The sequence below is a fragment of the Ambystoma mexicanum genome, chromosome 4p (assembly GCF_040938575.1).
Source record: "Ambystoma mexicanum isolate Mex_15411 chromosome 4p, UKY_AmexF1_1, whole genome shotgun sequence".
Taxonomy (NCBI): domain Eukaryota; kingdom Metazoa; phylum Chordata; class Amphibia; order Caudata; family Ambystomatidae; genus Ambystoma; species Ambystoma mexicanum.
Window position 1 is genome coordinate 1279884711 of NC_090927.1, and position 27224 is coordinate 1279911934.

Sequence of the window (27224 nt, forward strand, 5' to 3'; positions counted from 1 at the left end):
GAGGACCTTTGGGGCATAAAGCCGCATTGGTCTGGATGGATGAGAGAAGTTATCACATTTTGTAATCTGTTATCAAGGATCTTCGCTAGGACTTTGGTCTCGCCATTTATAAGCGAGCTTGGCCTGTAAGAACTACATTTATCTGGTGGTTTACCTTCGTTGGGGATCAACCCTATGCTGGCCTTCCTCAGATCTGGGGGAGAATTCCCAGCTCTTTGGAATGCAGGAACATGTTAAGCATGTGTGGTGCCACTTCACTACTCCCTATCTTCTTCCATGTTTCGACTGGGAACCCATTAAGCCCTGGGGTTTTCCCAGTTTGGAGTTGGGATAGAGCAGTTACCAGTTCCTCTTCTGTAATCTCTCCTTCTAGGTTCATTTTATGTATATCATTTAAGGACGGAAGAGTAACCTCGTCCAAAATGGTGATATCTATAGGGTCTGTGGGGGCAGCGTACAGTGTCTCATAATAGGCCGCAAAGCTCTCTGCGATTTCCCGGTCAGTCGAGGCCTGCCCTGCATTTTCGGTGGTTATGTTTCTAACCTGCTGATGCCCTTCATCCCTCTTTTCCAACCATGCTAACATTTTACTGGGCTTGTCACCCATCTCATATAGCCTAGCACGCATTGCTCTATGTGCTTGTTTTGCGCGATTCAGTGTTATGTTTTTGTAGTTTCTTTTGTGCCAGAATCAGGATTCTATTGTCCTCAGCTTAGTTTGTGTTTATGTAGAGTGTTTCAGCTCTCTGCACTTCAGTTTCAGCGTCTTCCACATCTTTCCTATGTGCTTTCTTATGTGCCGCTGTCCACCCAAGGATTTAACCCCTCAGAAATGCCTTGTACGCCTCCCATAGCACCACATTGTCATCTGTCGAGGCTTGATTCAACTCGAAGTATGATTTTCTCCACCAGGTCCGGGAAGCCCAAGTAATAGTTTTTAGCCGCCAGGTTGGTGGGGGCTGGGGTCTTTCTGTTTCAAGAAGTATCAATAGTGGGGAATGGTCCGATATACCTCGGGGGAGCAGGGATGCCTCCGTTGCCTTATGTAGGTTTTCAGCAGGGATGAAGAAATAGTCCAACGTGGATAGTGACGCATGTGCACCGGAGTGAAACGAGTATTGACGCTCTGTAGGGTGCAAGTCGCGCCATACATCCTTCAGTCTTAGTGCTGATGAAAAGGTGGCTAGTTTGGTGGGTATTGCTGGTGGTTGTGGGAAATACAGTTTGTGTGTGGTGGCGTTGCAGTACGTGAGTATAGTCTTTGTTCTGCTCAGCCCGGAGTTTCTGTTATGCGTGCTTCCCCTCAGCTCAGCATTTCGACTGCCAACAATCTCGCCTCCAGCCGATGACCTTTTGAGGTGTTGGACCAGGCCCCTATGCGGTCCCGCAGAAGAGGACAAAGTCTGTTATTAAGTATTATGCTGGGAAGCCGGTGTGTTTGCTGGCCGGTAGAGCCACAAGACTTAGCCCGGGTGTACAGCGCTCAGCTGCTTCACCTCGTCGCTCTAAATTTGTTGCCGTGCGCTGGCCTCATTCGTCCCGTGGCTTTCGCACACTCTCTGTCCGCAGCTTACCGTCTGTTTGCAGCCGCCGCGTAAATCAAGTGCTGCACACCCAACAACAGGTTCTTGTTCTAGGGACACACAGCGAGAGTTTGGAGTGTAGGAGAACCACTGCCGTCCTATATTTTTACTGCCAATCGGATCAGTTTGTTCACCTCTTTGCTTACAGTGTAAAGGCGCTTAATTCAGCCATCTCCATTCACATCCCGCAGCAGGGGTTGCACACGTTATAGATGTTTTGTTTCTTCTGTAGTCGGGGCGCACCCCGGCAGCACTTCACCGCCCTCCCGCTACCTTAGGTCGCGTGGCTTCTGAAGTGTCTAGGGGCACAGAGCCTTGCTCCGCAGTTCCATCTATAACCTTGTCGTTATAATCTATAGGATCTCCACTCTGCGGGCTCGCTCCTGCACCTTCAGGCTGGGTCGCGCCTTCAAGCTCCGAATCACCGGAAGGCGTCTTTTCGATTGTGTTCACAGGTATGCATCCCCCTGCACTGGGTTGTTAATATCTAGGATTGATGATAGTTCATACCGACCTTTGCATCAGTGCCGTGTGTGTTGTTGCTCGGCAGGATGCTCCGCGCGGAGGAGTCATAGTCTCGGTAGTCGGCTCCAGCTCAGCTCGTTACTCGGCCGGCCATCTTAGCCGGCCTACGCAGCCAAACACTTCCACTTTCATCGACGCGCACCTCCGTAACCAAGCTCCGGTTCTGGTCAGTATTACAGCGACCCACTGTAGATGGGTTCCGCCGCCTGTAAATGCTATTTTCTTGGATTGAGCGACACAGAATCTCAGGATATGAGGCAGGATCTAGCTGTCGGCCCGGGAGCAACGAGGGATTGCGTCCTCATCGCATGCCCGTTGGCCACGCCCCCTGTAATTCTTTTATTGATTGATTTTGCAACATGCCACACATCAAATTGATGCTGATGGAAACCGGTCTTGCATGGCCTTCGCAATTGAAACGTGCCTGTCAGTGGCTATCAGGTCTATTTCCATTCCCCTGGATTGCAGAAGTTGAATGGATTTGATGAAACCATGTTTCTCCATGGCAACATACGGTGAACATTTAGACACCTGCACCACGATAGAACTCACCATTTTTTTTACTTTCCATGTCTTGAAAGTGGTAAGTGCAGAACTTTGCGGAAAATCCTGGACTGTCACACTGTCCGTCGCCAGCTAGCCAGAAACATTTGCCAGAGAATGCACTGTACATTGACATCTGTTCGACATTCCAAGCATGACTAATAGCGGGGAATAAGAATTCCCTTTGGTATGTGTAGTTTTGAGTTTTAGCAAGGAACTCAAGACCCACAAACTGACAAAAACTGGAAATCTTGCTGAAAGTCGATCCGCTGAAAAGTAAAGCTGCTGAACAAAGTAGATTCCCAGCTGGCACTTTGCCAATCGTCGATTGAGCAGACCATGTAAATTAATTATGAAGGTGGGCACAGGTTGCATGGAATTTCAGTATGGTGCCTTGTAATGTGCGAGACACATTCACCAATGGCTCCCCGCATATCTTGCCCCGATTGTATGTTCACATTTCAGCATTAGTACAATCTCCATCAGGCAGCTATCGAACACAATGTACTTTTGCTCCGTTAATAGCCAATCATAATGCAGTACTGATTTTTGTGAGTCGACGGTGCTGGACAAATCCACAAGCCTTGGCAAACTGAAGTTGTGATCTTTAGCAAGTTCATCAGTCAATTGCGTTGAAGCTTCAACCTCTGTGAGTTCATGCTATGATAATTCAACATGAATTGGAGAAAGAAGTAACTTTGAATGTTTTTTTGGTAGAGCATTTTTAGCAGGTGTAAATTGTGTGAAGGGGTCGTCAAGCAGTTGCAATGCATCATCACTTTCATCATTTGCATGTGTTGCAGCTGGCACAAAGTAGCAATGGTCTAGGCTGACTTTGTGAGGGTCGCATGTGACATTCCATTAATGTTCCGGCCACTGGACATATGCATCAATAGTCTGCTATTTGACTGTGCCATGCTGCGTCTGAGATATTAGTTGCTCCAATGTGAAATCAGTTTGGCAAGCAACATCTTTGGTTACAAGCGATGTCTGCGTCTTTATACTCCTCTTACTTCTGGCCTTCTAAATGAATGAATAGAAGAAGATGCTGAATGTATTACACACATACAGAACATACAATGTTGCAACTAAAAACCTAGAAAGACTAAAACATCTGCTCAAAAGCATGTGGATAACAAACTAGTATGTTATTTATCCTTGGTTTCTTGATTTGTTTCAAACCAGTGGCCTTCTCTTTGCCTACGACGACATCAAGCTGCAAAAGAACCTTTTTAAATGGTTTTAATACAGCACATTTAATTTCAAAGCAAACAAACATAAGTACATATCTACAAATGGAAAAGATAGCGACATAATTAAAATGTATTCATAATGCAATGTGATGCCCAATTAACTTCATATATGTATACCTCTGTTCTATGCGCCTCTTCTAAGTCCACATCTGGAGTACATTCCCTGAATAGAGTAATATAAAAAAGAAATGCAATGTCAGACAAAGTGCACAATAAAAGCTTTCAATCGACAGAGAACCTCTAAACGACATATTTTACATAGTCTTTGAACCATATACTGTTAGGGTTGCTGTCGCAATACAAATAGAATATTAATATGGATAAAAACTCAAAACGAGTGTATGTGACTAGGTCATAACATCCAGTTCATATTTCACCTGATATCCATCCGAGTTCAAACATGGACTTGATTTGAGGTCACCCTGTAAAACATAGTGATTACAATGTTGCCCTGCAAATTATTTTTCTTTGTAATGTGTCCTTGGTAACTGTTCTGCATTGGTAGGGGAAGTGCAACATTACAACCTAAATCACAAAAGTTTTAAACAGTGCACGCTTAAATACATTTATGTCTCACGATATATCCAATTTATTTATTTAAATTTTTGTAACGCGCCACATGCCCATGGGCCTCAGGGCGCACATGAAGACGACAAGGACAGACAAACACAAAAAGGCAGAAGAGGAAGGAGGAATCATAAGCAAGTTATTCCAGGTTAAAGAGGTGAGTTTTTATGGCCTTTTTGAACACAGTGTAGCTTTGGATCTGCCGTATCCGAGCTGGTAGTTGTTTTCCAAAGAAGGGGGCCCTGAGCATCAAGGGTGGTACCTCCAAATTTAGCTGTCTTTAATCTGGGGTGTTTGAGGACGACCGCGGTTGATGAGCGAAGATTCCTCTCATTTGACTTGATACTAATGCGTTCAGACAGATATATAGGACTGCTGAGGCTCAGGCATTTGTGCGTCGTAGTTAGCACCTTATGTGTTATACGATGTTTGACCGGGAGCCAATGAAGTTTTTTCCTAAAGGTGGAGATGTGGGTGCGACGAGATTGGTTGAAAATGGTACGCACAGCGTTATTCTGGGCCACTTGTAGAGATTGAATGTTGGAAACTGTGGTACCAGATAGAAGACTATTACAGTAGTCTAATCTAGAATTAATCAGTGCCGTGGACAGGAGAGCACAGTTTTTTCAGTGATAAATGGGCGAATATTTCCAATTCGCTTGTTGATGAGTCTGCAGCTAGACTTAATGCTAGAGACGTGGGACTTCATGGATAGTTCGTCATCAAGGACAACTCCTAGGGTCTTGACTTTCTTTTGGACGGCGATGATATTATCAGCAGTTATCAATGCAATTAGCATGTAATCAGCAATTAGCAACTATTGTCAATGTTGGATGTACTCTGATTCTTGAATGTGAAATTTGAATAGAAATACCTCAAGCTGTGGACCTGTTCCAAAGGAGGAAGATATGGTAGTCGAAGTTTCACCGTCCACCTATAATACAGCACTTGTTTTAATACGGATTAAAAAGGGAAATGAAACAGAAAAAATGCAATGCAGAACAAGATACATACTGAACTGAAAAAATTAGATGCAGACGACAGAACACACGTACACACACCCATACCTGCCACTTTGTACAAATAGCCAATACTGCACATAATACATTTGGATATGTTGAAATTGAAAGCATACCACATGCAAGTAGTTCAATCGCATACAAACAGTAGTGTAATATAATTACTTGGTAGATGTATGAGGTTGATGTTGACTCCGGAAAAGAAATGGATGCAGAATCTTGCTCCTTCATTTTCAGCCCAATGTCCGAAAACAGTACAGTGGAAAAGGAAAATGAGTACTTGAAAAGTGGACTTATGCGACGCTATAACATTTCACTTTGTGCATGTCGGTAGGGCACACCATTGGGATAGAAAGCGGGTCAGTGCTTTTGTCGCTTGCAAGGGTCTGTTCTTCCATCAATGTGCTCTAAGTGAAGAACCAACCAACATATTTCTCAAACACCATTTCTAATGGGCACTGTGGAAGTTTTCATCAAGGATCACATTTATTGATTAGAGGCTTCAGAAAGCGAGGAAAGATGATTTATACAAAGATGAGATATTTGACACTTGTGTTGAATCTGGTGACTATGGAAAATGGAGTAATAGAACATTGATGTAGATAAACAGATGGAAGATAATGCTTATTCATGTAGACCATCGTTCTACATACCAACAAACATAACAAACTCAGCGTTCACTACTCACCTCAACAGCCACCTGCGGAAATTGAATTGGGATGGCATTTGGAAGCAATTTAGGAAGAACTTGCAGTTGACGTTTTTTTGTGTACCTTGACTGGTCGTACATTTCCTCAGTGACGTACAGGTTGCAGACGCATAATCGATTGGCCCTCACGTCGCCCAAGATTTCCTGGGCCCTAATTTCAAACTCATCCACTGTACAACAACCGCAATTTCTAAACCATCTTCTTATTGAATCAATATCTTTTGGGAATACATGCAGGATAGTCCCAGGATCTTTGGCGTGGCTTGCAGAGGTGCAACCGACAACAACACATGATAGCATTCATGAAACGTGTTTGAGATCTGTACAAAGAAATATGAACTATTAGCACAAATGATACTGGATGAATGTGAATAAAGGAATTTGCACCAGAGATTTCTCTTTAAAGTTTAATTAAAATAAAGAAAGAAAAGATGTGTAACCTAGTCGAGTGAACTCAGCGACAACTTTATTATACATTTGTTATACTGCACATTCTACTATAACGCACAGTGATGAATTGTGTTACTTATCGAGAACAAAATACGTGAACTAATCGCTAATGCCTAGGTCTTTGAGATACATGAATTAAAATCCTGGGTACATTTGGTTGAAATTGACATAAACGTTCATAGTAACATTCGATGAACATAGGGAAGTAGTTAGTTGACTTAACCTTACTTTGGTGAACAGATGAGCCAATTCAGCAAGCAGAGGAACAAGTATCCGGTGAACAGGTAGCTCGATGACGATATACCTAGTAGATCTTCCTGATGTCCTCAAGGTAAATCTCAAGGTGTTTATAAAGGCTTACAGAAGTGGGTGTGTATGTGAATGGATGACGTGTTCAGAGACACCCACTCTGCCTCCAAACCAATGGTTCCCATCTGCCATATGAACCCACAACAGGCAATGAGCACTGCTCATTGGACAAACACATTGCTTGATTGCAGAGACGGGGTCTTCAGGAGATGGAGTATGGAGAAACTGTATAGCATGGCCATATGGACAAAATAAAATCATGGGCCCTGGCACGTAGCTACCAGTGATTGCAAGAGAGCTTGCCAGACAAGATGTAGGTACACAACACACAAACCTGATAGCCCACAAAAGTGGCAATCGGTGAACTAAATAAGGCTAGTTCCAGTTTCACAGTAGAAGTGTCCAACAAGTACAAATCTAGGATAACTCTACACACCTGTTTATTTGTGCATGGTCTTCGGTGCAAACTGCCATTGATACTGTGGAGGGATAGAGGGAGGGAATGGATGGACGTGAAGAGGGGAGTCTGGAGACACAGGGTCCGGGGTGACCATGTGGACAATGGTCAGCGTGCAGAATATCCCTTTGAAGTGTAAATGGTGTTTGGCAACTTGAGCGATCACACCCACACAGCCCCCTTGGAGAGCACGGTCATAGGTGTGAAATGCCATTGATACTGGAAAGCGGGTGGATGGACATGAGGCGTGAGCGAATAGGCCGGAACAATTCTGAATGGACACAAACGTTTGATGATTACAGGGGCTGGGACGTGAAGAGGGGAGTCTGGAGACACACGGTCTGGGATGGCCATGTGGACAATGGTCATTGTGCGGAAGATCCCTTTGAAGTGTTCATGGTGTTTGACAACTTGAGTGGTCACGCCCACACAGCCCCCTTGGGAGCGCACGGTCATAGGTGTGAAATGCCATTGATACTGGAAGGCGGGTGGATGGACATGAGGCGTGAGCGAATAGGCCGGAACAATTCTGAATGGACACAAACGTTTGATGATTGCAGGGCTGGGACGTGAAGAGGGAAGTCTGGAGACACAGGGTCTGGGGTGGCCATGTTGACAATGGTCAGCGTGCCGAAGATCCCTTTGAAGTGTACATGGTGTTTGACAACTTGAGCGGTCACACCCACACAGCCCCCTCGGGAGCGCATGTCATAGGTGTGAAATGCCATTGATACTTGAAGGACGGATGGATGGGACATGGTGAGCGCCATAGTGCACCAACCAGGGCTGGACTGGCCTAGAGGGTACTGTGGAGATTTCACAGTGTGCCTATTTTGTTTTTTATTTTCACATTATATCATAGGAAAAGGGTTGAGCTAGCTCAAAATGTGTAATATGGGACCACTTTGCAAATTATTTCCAGAGCCTCCATTCGTTCCCAGTCCACCCCTGACACCAACCATTCTTTCATGACACTCATAGACGATTGAGCGTCTTCTTGACTCACTGGAAAACTCAAAAAACGATCCGTATTTACTCAGTTGTATTTTATTTAATTGGGTGATGTTGATGGCACCAACCAACTACAAATTGTATACTTGAGGTTGAACAACAGTATGAGAAAATCCCCTGTACTGTCCGCTGTCACTGAGGAATTTTTCGCGAATGGCTAGAACGACACAGGCGGGTATTACTCGTCGAACCCGGTATCCAAGCCTCCCATGAAGTCACCATGTAAACGAACGATAGGCCGCCATCTGTACCACCTGTGAAAGAGAAACATACATATTTTAATTGAATGAACCTGATAAGTGTACCATTCAACTTCAAAAAGTGCATCCGAATCGATGGCTTATTTACAGCACAAGTCCCACAATATGCTAAAAGAAATAATGATAACACACCGTAGAGGTTTGATCTACCTTATGCCTTGCTTGGATCCTAGTGATATAGGTGGACGTGTTTTGCTTTTGGGAGAATATACAGATGCACAGGATTCGGGCTGTGGTGGGTGTTCAGGAAAGGTCAGTGCATGGGGGTCACATGAGTATCAGCATGAAAGCAACTGGGTGGTCGGGGCTGGTGGGACCCTGGCCTGGAAGGGTGGGGGTAGAGAGGGCCCATGCTGTTTAGTGGAGATGAATGTACACTTGGGATATGGCTTGTCACAGTCTCACGCTCTGCGCAGAGCACATTCTTTCAGAAATGATACTACAGAATTGTAACAAGGCATGGCTGGACTTTCGTGAGAACAGTACTCGCGCAGAGCTGACAGGGGGAGGCGAGGGTGTGTGTGGGCTTGCCATGCGAGGCGCTGGGGATGGTAGAGCTGCATTTCTACAGAGAGATCGATCACAGTTAGGACAAAGTAGGAGAAAAACATGCTATTCGAATGGACTCGGTGGTCAAAATTACATTGCATCTAGAGTATACTTACTCGTTACTTGGATTGCGAGGACGAACTGTTGCGCGAAGTTCATGCATAAGCACGATCATAATCCTCAACATAGACCTTGTGAGGCAGGCTGCCCTGAAGTCATGCAGCTCAGTAATGCAAATCGGTGGTGTGTCTTCTTCGGCTATGTAGGCCGAGCATCCAGAATTTTCTTGGCAGCAGCAGTTCTCCACCTCGATTGGCATGACCTCGCAACGATTGCAGGTACACCAGGTTGAAACGTCTCCCATGCGTCTCAGCTACGGCTGATGCTCGGGTGATTGATCTTGCAAACTATCGTCTGATTTCCCATAATTTCTGCAGCCTTCTCTTTCCATTAGTTCATCCTCTGAATAATCAGGCTCATACTGGTAGGGCTGTATTGTTGACATTGTACAACAAAGATTTAACCAAAAAGAAAGTTAGTAACGGTTCGCAGGGGCTTCATACTAGGAAGATAGCTGAACAGAGCAGAAACGAGTCACGGGTGATCGAAACTAAACACTTTGAAAATATTAACGAAGAGACTCCAATGTTGTCTTATCAGAAAGGGTCTGTTTATTCTTCTTGAGGAAAGAGGCGTCCTGCCATTTCCATGAAGACACGTCAATAGCTTGCGCACAGAGAACATTGAAACAAGACGTGCATTGGCGTTGTGGAAAGGGCTGAGCGTGTCTCGTTATGTCAGCTTCAGGGGTGGGCGATCTGTATTATTGTTGCAAGAGCACTGGAACTTAGGGCGATGCATCAAAGGATAAGATTAGCACAAGATGGCCGCGCACAACAGGTTGTTTTCACTAAGGTAAGAGGCATAGGAATTTCTTTTTTTAATCGATCCCAGTATGCTTAACACGACCTGCATGAACGATCGGGACAATACAATTTTTTAGTGCACTGTGACTTTGAAAAACCCTGGGAAAAGGATTTACCCAGGACAGGTGAAGGTCATCCAAATACTGGTTAAATATTGTTTATCCTGTTATGTTGTTTATGATTTCCTTTGAATGTTTTGTTTCGTGCGAGGGCCATTTGTTTATGTTAGGAGTTATTCCTGTAGCCTCTAGATCATGTAGGAAATTCCATGATATGGTGTCATGGTCACCCCGTACTGAAAGCTCTGGGATAGATGGACGCACTGCCATTGTAATGTTCCCCAGGCTGTGATGCTGTAACGCGAGTTGCGGTCTAGATTATTTCCAAAAAGGCTGCCCTCCGTTCTACTAAGTTCACAGTTTACTTCCAGCTGACGCATTGCAACCCTTGTTTGTATCCTACGGGTAAGACGCTAGTGCTTTCCTCTTTCTACTGCCTTCCGCTCCTGCATTCCTTCATTTCTCATCCTGCTCCTGTTATCCCTGCTTGCCCTTGCTCCCGTGCTTCTGTTCAGCTCTGTTGCTCCTTTTTTCATCATTCTGCTGCTGTCACTCTCTCCAAGTGCTTCTTCCAGCTCCCTCTTGCCTTCCCATTTTTAGCAGAGCTTACTATTTCACTGTCTCTGTGGAGATATTCAGTATTCATTCTGTCTCTGGGGAGATTGCTTCATGGATCCACTCTGTTGATAACGCTGCAGCAGGGGGTTTTGTGCCTGGAGGCTTTTCTCCTTACATGGGCTGTTGCCGGAGGGTATGCCATTCTGTCCCTTTGTTTTGACATCCTCAGGACATAGTGGCTACCTCCTGGAACAGACCCTATCTCTTTGAGAAGAGGGGCTCCATCCAAAGCAAGAAAACTAACCCTGCAGCTGAGCCATCGGAATCTGACCACTCCACATCATCATCAGGTGAGAGTGAGGAAGACAAACCCGCTATTTCTGAGAGTTTGCAACGCCAAACTACGATGGCTACAGCGGAGCAGGTACAAGAGCTTAATCTGCTGTACAAGGTCTATCCATTGAGATGCAGGGCTTAAATGCCAAAAACACGGTCCTGTGACAATTTATAGCATTGAGGGACACCCATCAGACAGATCTTCCTCCTTTGGGACTGGCCTCTGGAAAAAAGGATGGCTCCCCCAAAAAGCTCAAAGAATTTCTAGATGCGTATATAGTATACTTCACGTTCAGACCAACAGCTTATGCTTCTGATCGCTCGAGAGTGCAGCTTCTGATTTCCAACTTAGTTGGTAACGCCCTAGCCCGGGCTACCCCCTTGGTCACTTCAGCCAATCCTGTTCTGCAAAACTTCAACGCTTTCATAGCGTTACTCAGACAAACTTTTGAAAGACCAGAGGTTGTCTTTACTGTAGGAGAATCCCTTCTGGACTTTAGAGAAGTTTCCTTATGTCCTACATTTCAGCCTTCAAACGTATTGCAACAGAAGCCCAATGGCCAGAATCAGTGCAATCTACTGTGTTCAGATGTGGCCTCCATGAAGACCTCAAAGACGAGTTGGCTCACACTACCCGTCCCAACGCTTTGGAAGAACTATTCACTCTATGAATTTCCACCTGTCAGAAAGACGGACTGAAGAGAGACGGTCTCGAATTCCTGTTTCCTCTTCTCCTTCATCTGCTCTTGTTCCGGCTTCTTGAGAAAATATGAACACTGACGAGCCTATGCAGATAGGTACAGCACGAGGACTCTTAACTCCTTCCGAAAGAAAGAGGATAAGAGACAAGGGGTTGTGCTTCTATTGCGCTGCTAAAGGACATTTGTTACGAGACTGCCCAGAGGTTCCCCCTAGGAGATCGGGAAATGATCGACCCCGGTCCTAGGAGGGATCACTAGCCGGGGTTCAAGGTCTGGTCCCATTAGAGCCATCCAACCTAATGAAGCGAGACTGGACTCCCGCCTCATGGTGGTACAGGTTATGTTAAGATGGGTGACAAAATAGAACGCAAAGTTTTGGCTTTGCTTGAGAGCGGAGCCACGGGAAACTTCTTGGACACACAATGTGCCGAAAGAGAAGGGGTTCCTCAACTCGCCAAATCTGATGATGAGCCAGTAGAAGGAGTCGATTGAACACCACTCTGCTCTGGTCCCATTACGCATACCTCAGAGTCTCGAGTATCAATATTCCATCATGAAGAAAGGATTACTTTCGATTTAATCAGAGCAGCTAATTTTCCAGTTATTCATGGAATTCCATGGATGCGCTTACACAATCCCCTCATCGATTGGTCCTTGAACACAATATCCTTTCAATCCGAATACTGTAGGTTGAATTGTCATTCAGCTCGTGCCAACACAGAAGCCCCAGCAACATGTTCTTTGTATGGAATTATGACCATACATTGCATTCCCCAACAATACTAGGCGTTTTCCGATGTATTTAAGGACAAGACCCATAGAGAATTACCTCCACACAGACCCGAAAATGGTGCAATTGACCTAATCCGCGATGCCATGGTACCTTTTGGAAGGATGTATTCCCTAACTATACCAGAAAAGAATGCTCTTAAAGACTGCCTCGACAATAACCTTCAGAACGGTTTGATACGGCTCTCTAAGTCACAAGTGGGGGCGTCCTTATTCTTCATACCCCAAAAAACATGCAAGAACTCCTGCCCTGTATCGATTACAGGGGACTTAGTAAGGTCACTACTCTGGATCGTCACCCGATGCCCCTCATCAGGGACATTCTTGAAGCAGTAGAAGGGGCCAAAGTCTTCAGTAAGTTGGATTTAAGAGGCGCGTATAAACTATTACGTATATGGGCGGGGAATGAATGGAAGACAGCGTTTCGCACCCCCTCAGGCATTTTGAATATCAGGTTATGCACTTTGGCATTGTCAATGCCCCTTCTATTTTCCAATGGTTCATGGACTGGTTGTTTGCCGATGTACTTTACCTGTCGGTAATCGTCTATTTGGACAATATCTTGGTTTTTTCCTCCAATTTGGAACAGCATAAGGGACATGTGTCTAAAGTATTGAAACGCCTTTGGTTTGTTCATCTCTTGGCAAAGCCTGAAAAGCGAGTTTTTGAAGCCTCTTTGGTCTCTTACCTTGGCTATATTCTATCCAACCAACCAAGGGGTATAGATGGATCCGAGAAAGGTGGCCTCTATTATCAATTGGCGGTCTCCGTCTTCCATGAAAGACGTACAGAGGTTTCTGGGGTTAGCAAAGTTTAATCATAAATTCATAAGGAATTTCTCCGATTTAGTTCTCCCCATCGCAGCCCTCTTGAAGAAGGATGTGCTGTTCATCTGGAATGATAAAGCAGAAGTAGCATTTCAAGATTTGAAGTCAAGATTTTGCTTTGCACCCATTTAAGGCAACCCAACCAGGAACTACCTTTCATCGTTGAAGTGGATGCTTCAGCTGGAGCTGTAGGTGGTGTTCTAAAACAATCAATGAAGGGAGAGGAGCATCCTATTGCCTATTACTCAAAGACCTTAAACCCCAGTGAGATCAACTATTCGGTTATCAAGGGGGAGTTGTTGGCCATCAAACTAGCCTGTACTGAATGGAGACACATTCTGCAAGGATCAGTCCATCCATTCGAAATCTGAGCGGATCACTGCAACCTCTGTGTGTTACGGCAGATGGACTACGTTAACGCCAGTCAGGCCAAATGGGCCTTTTTTTTGCTCTATACAAATCTTTTGTTTCCTACAATCCTGGTAGCAAGAATATAATTGGTGACTGCCCTTCACGATGTCCAACAGTGGATACCAGTGTGTTGCCACAAGGAGAAGACATGTTCAACAAAGACAAATTCGTCTTTTCATTCACTTCATTTCTGCAGAAAGTCAAGGAAGCTACTCATACCTACACCTCCCATTCTCCTCAGGAACTCCACACAAGTTTACCAAAATGGGAGGGTTGTACTTCCTAGAATACTGCTTGTTTATATCTATAAGAACACTTGAACTCCAAATCCTATCTTGGGGTCATGATACACACATTTCTGGACATAAAGGAGTTGCGGCTGTCACAGATCTCATAGGCCAATCATTTTGGTGGCCTTCCATCAATCAAATGATAAAGAGCTATGTGTTATCTTGCCCGGCTTGTACTAAGAACAAATATTCAACCGCCAAACCTATTGGGTTTTTGGTTCAGCCTACTTTGCCAGCGGAACCCTTGACCCATTTGTCAACATATTTCGTTGTGGTTCTTCCACCTTCTAAAGGTTGTTCAGCCATTATGGTAACCGTGGTTAGCTTCAGTAAGGTGGCACATTTTCCCTGTTAAGAGGAGTTCCTACAGCCCCCCAAATGGCACAAGTCTTCTCCTACGTGATGTAGTTCGCCTACACAGTCTTCCCAAAACCATTCTTTCTGACTGAGGAACGCAATATACTTCCTAATTTTGGAAGAAGTTGTGTCGTTTGCTTGGGGTCAATTGGGCTCTTAGATCTGGATACCGGCCTCAATCTAACGGTGAGACAGAATGACTCAACCACACAATGGAACACTATCTCCAATGTTTTATCAACACAGAACAAGACAAATGGATTGGTCTGTTGCTTACAGCAGAATTTGCTTATAATAAGGCCTTTCATTCTACCATAGGTATTTGTCCTTTTTTTTTGTTTGTCCGGCAGACATCCCAAGTCGTTTCCCTCCACTTGTTTTCCGCCTACCGATCTTCCTTCAGTGGATTCACTATTAGACTCTATCTCTATATGCCAAAAGAAGGCATACACAAACCTGAAAGAGAGTAGACGGTACAGACTACAGGCCAATGCCCGGAGGAGAGATGTACCAGGTTGGAAGGTAGGATCTTACATCTGGCTATCCACTAAATATATACCCAGGTGAGTCCGACCCTCCAAGTTGTCTCCCAGGTATATTGGGCCATTTCCCGTTTTGGCACAGATCTATCCAGTAGCCTTTCAGTTAAGACTACCCAAATCTATTAAACGCATTGATACCGTTTTTCATGCCTCCTTCTTGCGGACCTTTATTCCCAACAGATTCCAGAGAAAGAACCCGACTGGAGGACAGGGAAGCGATCCTTCATCAGATGAATATGAAGTCGAAAGGATCTGCAATTCCAGATACCGGAAAGGAAGACTTCAATATCTCATTAGATGGAAAGGTTATTCTTCATCTGAAGACTCCTGGGAGCGTGTTTCTAACATAAAGGTGAAAAGACTTATGCAGCGCTTTCACAGGTGACACCTGGGCAAGCCTGGTACCTGCTCCCATAGGAGGGGGCATACTGTCACGATCGCCCGTTCTGGAAGATCTTGGATAGATGGACGCACATCCATTGTAATGTTACTCCACGCCGGGATGCCATAACTCACCCTTCGTTCTGCTGTCACCCTCTCCAAGTGCTTCTTTCGGCTCCCTCTTGCCTTCCTTTGTCAGCAGTGCTTACTATTCCACTGCTTCTGTGGAGATATATTTAGTATTCATTCTGTCTCTGGGGAGATTGCTTCACGGATCCACTCTGTTGATAACACTGCAGCCCACCTGCTACAGGGGTTTTTGTGCTTGGAGGCTTTTCCCCTTACATGGGAGGGTATGCCATTCTATCACTTTGTTTTCACATCCTCATGACATAGTGGCTACCTCCCGGAACAGACCCTATCTCTTTGAGAAGAGAGGCTCCACACGAAGCAAGAAATCCGACCCTGCAGCTGAGCCATCGGAATCTGACCACTCCACATCATCATCAGGTGAGAGTGAGGGAGAGTGAGGGAGACAAACCCGCTATTTCTGAGATAGGGTAGAATTAGAGAGGATTCATTTGCCAATTTCTTTCTTAATAAAAATGTCTATTCTTGAGCAAACCACAAGCAGTTGTCCGCCTTGCATTACTGACCCCTCACACCCTTGCAACACTTTAATCACTGAGCACAATTTTCCTTCCATTCAATCGCATTCAATAATTAGTTAAGCTAAGATTATGCATAAGAATCCCTTTAGACATAACATACCAAGATCTCCCTCATGCTTAAGTAAAATTGGTTGTGCCTTTTTCTAAATTCCTGGGCGATATTACATTTATGAAACACTTTTAAGCCTGTAACCAGAATTCATGAATTCCTGCAGGCCCTGTCGTAACTGTTCATGTTGCTTTCGGTTCCACCATGTTCCTCACCAACAATTGCGTAACCCGGTTTAGCTCATCCAAGTGGGTTAGATAATAAGTGCCTCTCCACTTTCAAATATCAGTGCAAAAGAGTACCTTGTACTTAATATTACTTTTTCTCAACCAGGCAGCAAGGGTTTGTCCATCATGAGAATCAATGAGGGCTGGTATTAATAGATGCCGCATTTTCTGCCCTTTGATTTGTCTTTTCCTCTCATTTTTGTTAAGATGCCCTGCTTGTTCATGTAATAGCGACCGCAGGCAACTACTGATTTCGGACCATTACCAGCACAACCTATGAGCTGTGTTTATAGTCAGATCCAGACCCCATCTTCCAGAAAGAGGTTAGATAAAACGTCTTTGATCACCTTTTCCACCTGGGTTGGCAACTCGCCCTTTGCATCTGTGACTCTGATAAAGTGTAAATTGCATCTCTATTCCTGTTCTCTTCATCATCAATCTTCCACTCTTGCTCTCTTCCCCTCATTTGGATCTCCATTTCCATCAAGTTCAAGACCCTCTGCATAGTCCACAAGGCTTTCTGGGGCTGGGGCCCGCACTATCTACAACACTCTCTTCCTAAATACTCTTCTTCTGGAGCCCTCCGCTCGTCTGCCTCCAACTCTTTGCGGGTGAGCCGTTTTTCTAAGCAGAGATTTGGGGATGGATCCTTATCCTCTACTGGTGCCTCCTTCTGGAACAGCCTCCTTGCCTCTCTCCGCCTTGAGCCAGAGCTCCTTAAGTTCCGGAATCTCCTCAAGACCTTCCTCTTTGCTTCCTCTTTCTCTCTCCCTCTCCCCTGCTAAACTCCTCTCTCGTTTTCTCTCCTACCTCACTCCTCTGTCCCTTTCCTAACTCTGTTCAGTTTTTACTGGCTGGTCGCCTGGTTCACCTTCAGAGCCTCACAGGTCCCAGGCTCCCCGCCAATTTTTGCTCTTGCCACCGGGCCTCTACACTGTGTTCAGACTACTGCACATTCACCATATGCTCCATGAGAGGTGTGTAACCTCTCTGCACCTAACCCAGGGCCCTGCTGGACTGGGCACACTTACCCCCCCTCGCACAGCCGTATGTACACTTGTATGACCCGAATTTACTAGGACTAGTAAGTTCTGTCTTGTCCCCCCGTTATCTCCCCTCCCTAGTTTGGTTACACCTGCAACAATTCATGCACTTGCACTAGGAGAAATGCCGTCAGGCCTAGTACGCTAGTTACTTTTTTGTTAGATCATTCGGAACCTTCAGGGCCTAAGAATGACTACTGTATTCCATTGCTCCCTCCCGCCTTCAAGCGCTTTGAAGCACTTCACTTGTGCATAAACGCTGTACAAAGAAACAATAAATGAATAAATAAATATATCTTGTCCTTGTCGCATACTTAATTTCACACAGGTCTGCCAAGAGTTAATTGTTTTGGAAGGCTTCAATTCTATAATTCTATCGTTCTTTCTTTTTCAACTGTATCCCTCGATTATAGTAGAGACTTTCACCTCAGATTGCAAAGCAGGGAATTCAGCTAAGATGTCCTAGATAACCTCTTTGTGGCACTTCTTTTGGTGTAAAAGGGGAGACTGCTGCTGACTCCGCCTGAAGGTCCATCATAATTTCAAGCTGCACAGTGTTGGCAGGGCTTACAAATCTCTGGATTTAGGTGTACAGGAGGTGAGTGTTTGTCTCAGAGAAGACACTTTTACATGGTGAATTATTGTGCTTTATCATTTCTTTCTTTCAGAGTTGCCTGTGGAAATTTCAGCAGTGGTTTCCTTCAGGATTAAAGAAGAGGGAGAAGCCAATCCTATGGACCATCAATGCTTAGAGAGAAGAGAAGGAATGAATTGCCCCAGAGGTAAATAATAGCTTTCAGCTACAGATTCACAGCAGTAAAAGAATTAGTGTTCACCCTAATACATTGGCATTCATAAAACGACAATGTGACACCTCACTTTCCCATCTATAATGTATGCTTTTTGCCATTCAGGGTCATCAGTTCATTAACACTTGTCTAAACTTTTGATCCTCCCCATGTTCCACACACCTAATGAAGTGGCCTCACATTATAATGTTTTTCTCCAATATTCAGAGGGAGCCCTGCGTTAGCCAAGCAACATTTTTGAATCATACATATGTATAAATGTGCTGATATGAAGTTTGCTGCCCTATACATTTACACTGGTAAACTTAGATACTTGAAATATTCTGTCGTTCTATTATTATGATGAAATACTGTCAATTAATTGATTATGGGAAGCAAGGTTTGACATCAGACTTGCTTGTAATAAGAAAATAACATCACTACTCACCTCTAAAAAGTAATTACAATCAAGTTATGATGACACGGCACGTTCTCCTTTACAGATGGGATGCGTCTCTCATGCTGATATTGTCATTTTACATCTCATAGCATTGTCATTGCAGACAGCTGCAATAGTTTTTCCAGAAAGTTCACTTGCACTTGGAAAAGTCTGGGTTCGGCTTAACAGATGGATCAACATAAAGTTATCAAGGGACAAAATGGGTTTGAAATAGCTCTTTGAGTCAGGTGACATTGCTATGTTCTCTTATTTTCATATTTTATTTTTATTTTATTAGAACCAAGGACCTGACTTTTGATGGCCTTCAAGCCAATCAGGAATCTTCGGGCATTACCCCATGGTGTTGCCTGCCTTCCGAGCCCCCGATCAGCAGGATGCCACCATCTTGCCTCCCTGGCCTCTGGCCTCCAGTCACCTCCGCTCTTATGTCATCCCCTCCTCACCGGCCCCTCAACCACATTACTACCATTCCCCACCCCCCATGCATCCACTTACACTCCCCTAACTTCTGATCTTTGTATTTATGTGTGCCTGTTTGGGGTCCATAAAACGAAAGTGTATTTTAATTCTGTTTTAATTTTAACTACACGTTGTGTTAGTTTCAGTGGACTTCCAATGCCTCTTGATTAAACTTGAGGCCATTAGGATCTGCCGCAGAAATTTGACAACAGTAAAATGAATACATTTCACACTTTGGCTCATGGCCAAAACGGAGGGGGATGCTCAGGACAAATATTCGTTAACAACGCTCTTTGGCAGGAAGTAGTCCTTGCCACAATCTTTGCAGCTCTATTTTTCACTTAAAATAAGAGAAAACTTGGAGGGGTGCTGTTACGCAGCTTAGAAATGGCTGCCTGACTGTGTAGCTTCGTCTTGGGCAACATCCTAAACATTTAAGAATACTCATTGGTGGCACCTTATTCTACGAAAAGCAGACAGATTGGTGTCTACGGTCTTGGAGCAGAAGCTGTTTCATTCCCGTCCATTCCTGATGCATGCAGGCAGAGAAATCTGCATATTTCGGCACACCGTCTGAGACTTAGAGTGCGACCCGCCTACTGCCTCCGAGCGGTGCAGCGTCATGGTGGGGGAGAGAGCAAGGCTCCTGAGTCCGTAGTGGAGGAGCAGGCCAACAATGAACTGGAGCGGGATGTATCCTCTTTCGATATTCCCCATCTTATAGAGTCATCGCTGGTGAGACCGGGGGTGTTCCGAGCCCTGAGGGACCCCCCATTTCTTCGGGACCGCAGCACCGTGTCTACCAACGAGGTGGCCGAGGCCACTCACGAACATAAGACTCTCCGTGCAAATATTGAATACTGTGGGGTGTGGGATGGACCACCCTGCTCGGGCTGCACGACTGAAGTGGTGGACCCTGCTGCCAGAGGGGATAGGCCAACGAACGCAAAGAAGGTGCAGGCCTGTGAGGCTGCAGTTGCCCTGCTGAGGGAGACACATGCAGCGATCTACCACAGGACCCTAACAACAGACGGTGGCCGATGTGAGCGGGAGGCTTCCACCCGATCCTAATAACAGGTACATAGCCCCCACGCCTTACTCCAGGTGCAACACAAACATATTCTTAGACGGCCGCTGCCGTGTGGAGGCCGCTTCCAGTCCAGCGCCCTTTGGGGGGATAACGGAGACTCTGCACGCCTTGCCCTGTATGAGCACACTGGTGTGGGCACCCCTCGCTACCACTATTGTCCACTTGTCCCTTATGATGGAGGGAGGTTCAGGATCCTGTAGTGTTGCAGCTACCCCGCCGCATCCCAAAGACAGCCAAGAATATAAAAACGACGTCCCCGCGGGGTGCCCTGTCCCACATCCGAGGAGGCGGGGGAGCTGGTGGTCTACTTTGAATACGCAGAGTGAGGCCTTCTGCTCGCAGAGGACCGTGGCCCACTCTGCCACCATGAAGTGAGGCGGGAGAGCCGTGGGTGGTTGAGGCGGCGCATGAGTGGTACCTGGACTCCACTGGCCATCACGCTCTTCTCGGCGTGGTGGACTTCGCCCCAGCTGGCTTCCCCATATATTATTACTTGCTGGGCGAGCCACCATCCAACATACCCGTAGAACACATGGGGCCTGGAGGTTGGGGGACGCAGCAGTTCATGGTTTGATCGGACAGAGAGGAGGAGAGGCTCACTATGCGGGAGGATACAACCCATTCTGACCCATGACCCATCTACAGGGTGTAGCAATTGGGGCACCACAGAGGGAGTGGGGCGTGACCACTGGGTATGGATTGTGGGGGCAGCAACACTGCAACATCTATTGTGTACATATGTACCTGGCTGACAACTCCTATCCTTTCATGAGAACAACCAGATGGACCATGTGAACTGTACACCTGTTGTGCCCCACGGATATATGGCAGCTGTCCCCCTAAAAACCCTGGCACGGAGACAGACTCAGCTGGATCACGCCCACAGGACATAACCCAAGCTGGAGCTGAAGAGTGTCACCCTCCAGGAAGAAACAGTTAGCCTTGGCCCATACTGCAACCGCTCCAGTGTCTGTTACGAGTGGTGCTCGCAAGCCGCAGAGTGCAGGGTCCCAGCACAGAGACAACACTTAGTTGCATTGCTCGGTGGTTGATGGGTTTCTGTCCGTTTGGAAGGGTGCAGCGACTTGATTCTCCCCCTACTACTGGACCTGTGAATGAAGGTGGGACGGCCCCCTCCTCCTGCTTCTCTTGACCCCTGGGTCGGCTATCTGCAGGCCCACTCCACTGTGTGGGCTCTGCGCCCCCATGCCACACCTGATTCCTTCGCATCTCTCCCGGGGTGCTTGAATCCCTGCTCTATCAACCCGCTCTGTTCGGTCGGCTGGGGTCCTCGCTCTGACCACAACGAGGCGGATCTGGACTCCTCTGGCTTCCACCTTATCAGCTTCGCCCCCCCCCACTACAGTGCCTTACTGCAGTCTTACATATATATCCTGGTGTGGTCATGACTAAGGGGGCCAGTTGAGAATAATCTCTATTAATATGTTTACCATGTCAACACCAAAGCAGAGCAAGGCTCAGCTGGAAGCCGAAGCTCCCCCCCCGTGGTGTCTGCTGTACCCACAGAACTCCAGAAGATGATGGAGTATATGCGAGAGGGGTTTACTACACTTCAATTTACGGCCCCATGGAGGATTATGTGGAACGCATCCTTCTCTCTTTACTTTATGCCCCTAAGCTCTTGTCACACGATTGAACGTGCCCACCGATCCCTGGCTGCGAAACCAAAGCCCGGTGCTCCCCCCGTCCTATCATAGCCAGAGTACTAAACTATAGTGACAGGGATGCTTTGTTACGTGCAGCCAGAGCTAAAGGATCCATTTGTATCCAGACTTCTCTGTGGCTATTCAACAGGAGCGCAAAACCTTCATTGCCGCCAAGAAACTCCTTCGAGAGCTAAGGGTTAAATATTCCATGTTATACCCAGCAAAATTGAGGATCAAACATGTGGACAGGGTCTTCTTTTTCACCATCCCTGTGGAGGCCTCCAAGTTCATTGATGATAACTTTCGTGGTTAGCGGTTATCTCTTATCACCCTTGCAGACCTTTCCGGATTCTTTCGAAATATGGACCTCCCATATAATCCCGGGTGATCAATGCTATGTTCATCTATGCGTTCTCCTCCCACCATTAGTTGATACAAATCTGGGCTCTTAGAATGATTGGAAGCCCGAGGCGGCTTTGTCTAAGTCCCTTAAAATTCTTTGTTGTCAAGTTCCGAATTGTGCACCACATTATGCTTTCTTATGCCCTATGGCAGAGTGGACGCCGTTCTTGGCCAGCGCACAGTCCCCATGGAGTGCTGCGATTGTTGCTGTTTTTTTTTAATGATCTGTTGGGGGTTCATCCCTCTAATTAGGAGAGAGATGGGGTGGAGGGGATGGTCCAATTTTTGAAAAATTGCTTGGCTTGCAATGGGGAGACGAGTTCCAACTTACCTTTGTGTTGAATGTATCATGTCTCAACCCTTTCCGGCCTAGCCAAGATTTTGCTGGGCATATGGTCATCGTGGCATACTCCCACTGATATGAGCCTACCGTCTGGATGGCGGATGAAGGCATAGTATGTATGAGCTGGAATTTTAGAGGACTGGGTAACCCTGTCAAAAGGCGTAAACTGTAATTGTATGTTGAACGACATAAGGTCAACATACCTTTCCTACAGGAAAACCATGCATTAGCTAAGGGGTCTAATGGATTTGCCAGGTCATGGGGTCCCCATCGCTACTATACCACCTACTCCACCCACAGCTGTGGAGTTATGACCCTAATCCATAGGTCCCTCAAATTCATCCACAAAGTCTCACACATAGACCCCCTTGTCCGCTACGTTTTACTGTTTGGTTCACTTTTGGGACTGTGGTTTTGCTCAATGTATACGGCCCTAGTACTGACAATCCCGATTTTTACTCTCATCTCTCCTCCCTGTTGTCTGGGTTCCCCCTCATTCCTATATTGTGGGGCGGTGATTTCAACACCATAGTAGACATTGATTTATTTTCCAAGGCCGCTAAGGCCATTATAGAAGTGCAGAACTTGCTGAGGGTGGTTGATGCGTGGAGCCTTATACGCCCTGGTTCCTGTGTCTTCTCCTTCTCTCCATCGGTACACAACTCGCACTCTCGTATTGATAGATGGCTAGTATCTGATATACTTATCAGAGCTATAGGGCAAATGTCCATCCTACCTAGCAGTTTTTCAGATCACAGGTTACTGTTTCATTGAGGCGGGGAGAAAGCAGCGGGCTGGCACGCTCTTGCAGGCTGAAACCAAACGCCTTGCTGGACCCGATATTTGAATCTGAACTGGGGTCCAATACTGACGACTTTTTTGCGTTCAACACTGGGTCGGTAGAGACTCGGGACACTCTCTGGGAGACATTTAAAGTCTACATTCGGGGAGTTGCCTTGGCAAAGGAGCTTGGGATCCTTAAAGTGATTCGTAAATCCATGGCAGAGAGTGAGCTCTTACTGGCCAGGTTGTAAACCCAATACGCCTCGTTCCCATCTCCCGCTACACTTGGCGGGATAGGGAAGTTCTTAGATGACCCTCAGACTGCCAGGAAATACGGTGTGGGGTGACCGCCCCTGTCGTCTATTAGCTAGATTGATCTGACAGGAGAGGGGAGCTTCCCATACTCTAGCAATCAAAAGAGCGGACGGTAATCTTGCTCTCTCATCTCAAGAAATTAACGACGAGTTTTGCTCCCTTTATGAAGTGCTAATATTGATTCCTTCCCTACGGCACATATATCGAATCCTTTCTTGACGGTCTTCCGCTCTCTGTGTTGTCCACACAGGCCAGGGAGGCCCTTGACCACCCAATGACAACGGAGGAATTATCTAAGGCAATAGACTCTAACGTTTGGTAGGGAGCCCCGGGACCGATGGGCTTCCTACCAAATTCTATAAATGGTTCCCCGGCTGACAGCTGTGTGGGAGGAGGCGTGGTGGTCGGTAACCCCCCACCCTCTCGCTTTGCAGGGCGGTTATTTCAGTACGACTGAAACCTTACAAGCCAGCCACGCAGTGCAGCTCCTACCATCCCCTTTCTCTCATTAATTGTGACGTCAAAATATTTGCCATGGTCTTGGCCCTCCAGTTAGCACCATATATGTCGTTCATCGTCCACCGCAACCAGTCAGGATTCATCCCAGGGTGCTCCACCGCTCTTTACTTGCGTCGCTTATTTGGCATCCTGACCCGAATCGACCCAGAGGCGCAGGCTGTAGCAGCCACATTAGACATGCAAAACTCATTTGATTCGGTTTCCTGGAGGTATCTGTGGTTGGTAATAGAGAAGCGTAATTTTGGCCCCCGCTTCCAGTCCGGTGTGAAATTATTATATGCGTCTCCGGTCGCTAGGGTCCGCACTGTAGTTCGGTGCTCTACCTAATTTAAGATAGCCTGGGGCACCAGGCAGGGCTGTCCCTTCTCGCCTTTGATATTCCCGTTAGCTATTGAGCCTTTGGCAGACAGTCTTCGCCAGCGGCATTCCCATTGGGGTATAAGACTCTCTGGGGACCCCGAGATCATCTCACTCTATGCAGATGACGCATTGCTTTACACCTGCTCCCCTGAGGAGAATCTGGCACTGATAATAGAAGACGTTATTCTTTTTGGCGAGTTCTACTGGCTAAAGGTTAACTGCTCCAAGTCCACTCTATTCCCATTGACAGACACCACTACGGTCCCCCAGGACCTTTGTGGGTTTACCTGGTCTCAATCGGAGATGAAGTACCTCGGGATAGTAATCACGCGTCACCGGACCTCACTATATGACCACAACTATGGAAATTACCTTACCTTCCTTACCCGAAAGACTGGAGGCTGGGCACATTCCCGATCACACTAACCGGGACGGTGGCTTTTCTCAAAATGGTGATACTCCCACAACTTCTATACAGATTTCAGAATGTCCCGCTTTGGACTGGAAGTGAATTCTTTAAATCACTAACTCGGGCAGTCAATGCAATCTTTTGGCACTCTGGGGCTGTCCGCCTGAAGTTGGACATGTTGGCTACCCCTTATGCGCAAGGTGGGTTGGCTGCCCTTAATTACTGTATTGCTGCTCAGTACCATTTTGCAGCATTTTGGTTCGAGCCGGGTAGATCCCCTCCCCACGTCAACCTTGAGTGCCTGATAGCCGGCAACCTAGATGTTCGCTCTCTGGTTCTCCCCTCTTTAAGTCTGAAACTTGAGCCCACCAATCCCACCAGAGTCACGATGTCCGCATGGAATAGATTTTGGAAACAGGTAGACAACCCCCACCCATTTCATTGGGATTTCCCCTTGTAGAACTGCCTCCCCCGCTCCTCGTGTGGATGGAGCAATGGTCCGCCACTGGTTGCAGGAGGGTCTTGACACTGTACGGGATGTTTTAACTATGGGATCTTTCGCAGAATGGTAGGACCTGCCGGAGTCCCTAAGAGGGCATCCCTCCCGATGGCTACAATACCCCGGCCTGCACTGTGCGCACAAGAGCAGATGGCACAAATTCCCCTAGATTCCCCCTGATGATTCGCTAATATCTGAGATTATGATGGGTACCGCCACAAGGGGGAGGGTCGCCAGGCTATATGGTCTTCTTCAGGGAAGGACAAGTCGGTCATGGGACGGTCTCCGGGGTGCATGGAGTAGGGACTTGGGTATAGATATACCCGACCAGAAATGGGAATCTATGTGTGCCCATACCCAGGAAGTCTCCTTTAATTATTGGTTCAAATTGATCCAGTTTAGAATACTCTACAGATATCACCATACCTCAGCTAGACTGCATCGTATGTCGAGGGACCGGTCTTCTGAGTGCCCGAAGTGCAGAACAGACAATGCCGAATATATACACATACTCTGGTCCTGTCCAAAACTCACTTCATTCTGGGAGGAGGTATGTGAGGCAGTATCTCAAATACTAGATTGCACTATTACACCGTCCCCAATGACATGTTTATTCCACAAGTTCCCCAGCAGTGGACTTGACCTCAGGAGGCTAGCCGGTGTCTGCATGTTGCTCGCAACCCGCTATATATTGTTGCACTGATTACGCCCTGGTGCCCCCACCCTCAACCAATGGCTTCAGGCTGTCACTTAGGCCTCGGATATGGAGGAGTGCAGGTCTGCTATGCAGCCGGCAATGAGTAGCCCAGGAACATCTGGGCCCCCTTCCGATCCTAGCTACACTTCCTGTCTGTTCAAGCTGGGGATGACAGCGACAAATCACTGTCTCCTGACCCTGCCCCTGGTTAATATGTACACATGTTTATGTTTATGTTTATTGAATTTATATAGCGCTTTAAGCCAATGCATGCTTGTTTTGGTATCTACCTTTATGATGCGAAGCTTGTGAGTTGCTCTGTTAAGTCCCTGGCTGGCTACATTGCCTGATTATGTACTTATCGAGCATGGGGTCTGGCATGGATTCACATGCTCATGAATATTCCCCGTAGTCAGGCTGGGAATCCTCGGTAAAGAAAAAATCAGTTTCAGTTTCGTTTCTGAACTGTCTTTCTCCTTTCTCATACTGCCCCCAGCCAATGACTGCCCTCTACCTAAGCCCCTCCTCTGGCAGCCATCTTCAGATTTGTACCGCACGTTCAAGTGTTGGGAGTCCTCGTGCTATAGCTCTCAAGCTTTTACTGCGATTTTTAATTTTTTCAAAGAGTTTACTCTAATTTTTTCGGTCAATCGAGCCTCAAGCTCTACCATTTCTACTTCCGATCAACGGGGGCCCGTTTCGGAATTTCCTACACCCCTCAAGGGCGAGTTTTCGTCGAGTTTCGCTTCTTGGAGGATTCCAGAACATCTTTGAGGCCTACCCCGCGTGGACATGGCCCAGGACAAAGGAAACACGACACCCGGATCCAAGCTTTTCAGGAGCTGCCCTGGATGCGGATTACAAAATGTTTTCAAGGAAGATGAGCACTCTCTGAGCCTCTACTGCCTTCACAATGACAAATCGCAGGTAGAAAAGGACTGTGCGTTTTGTAAGAATATGCCCGAACGGACAATGAGGGATCGTCGTACACGACTCACCAACTGGCTGGAGGGGAAGAGCCCAGCAGCAGG

The 27224-nt window shown here is 46.5% G+C and overlaps 1 protein-coding gene across 4 annotated transcripts in view; it reads left to right on the forward strand.

Annotated features, from left to right (window-relative positions):
• LOC138453803 (zinc finger protein 436-like) overlaps nt 1–27224 on the forward strand; it is an 867996-nt gene that overhangs the window by 335768 nt on the left and 505004 nt on the right. For all 4 annotated transcript variants that reach the window (XM_069606979.1, XM_069606976.1, XM_069606977.1 and 1 more), the window contains exon 7: nt 18071–18184. In XM_069606979.1, the coding sequence (XP_069463080.1) occupies nt 18071–18184 (114 nt within the window). The remainder of the gene's footprint in view (nt 1–18070; nt 18185–27224) is intronic.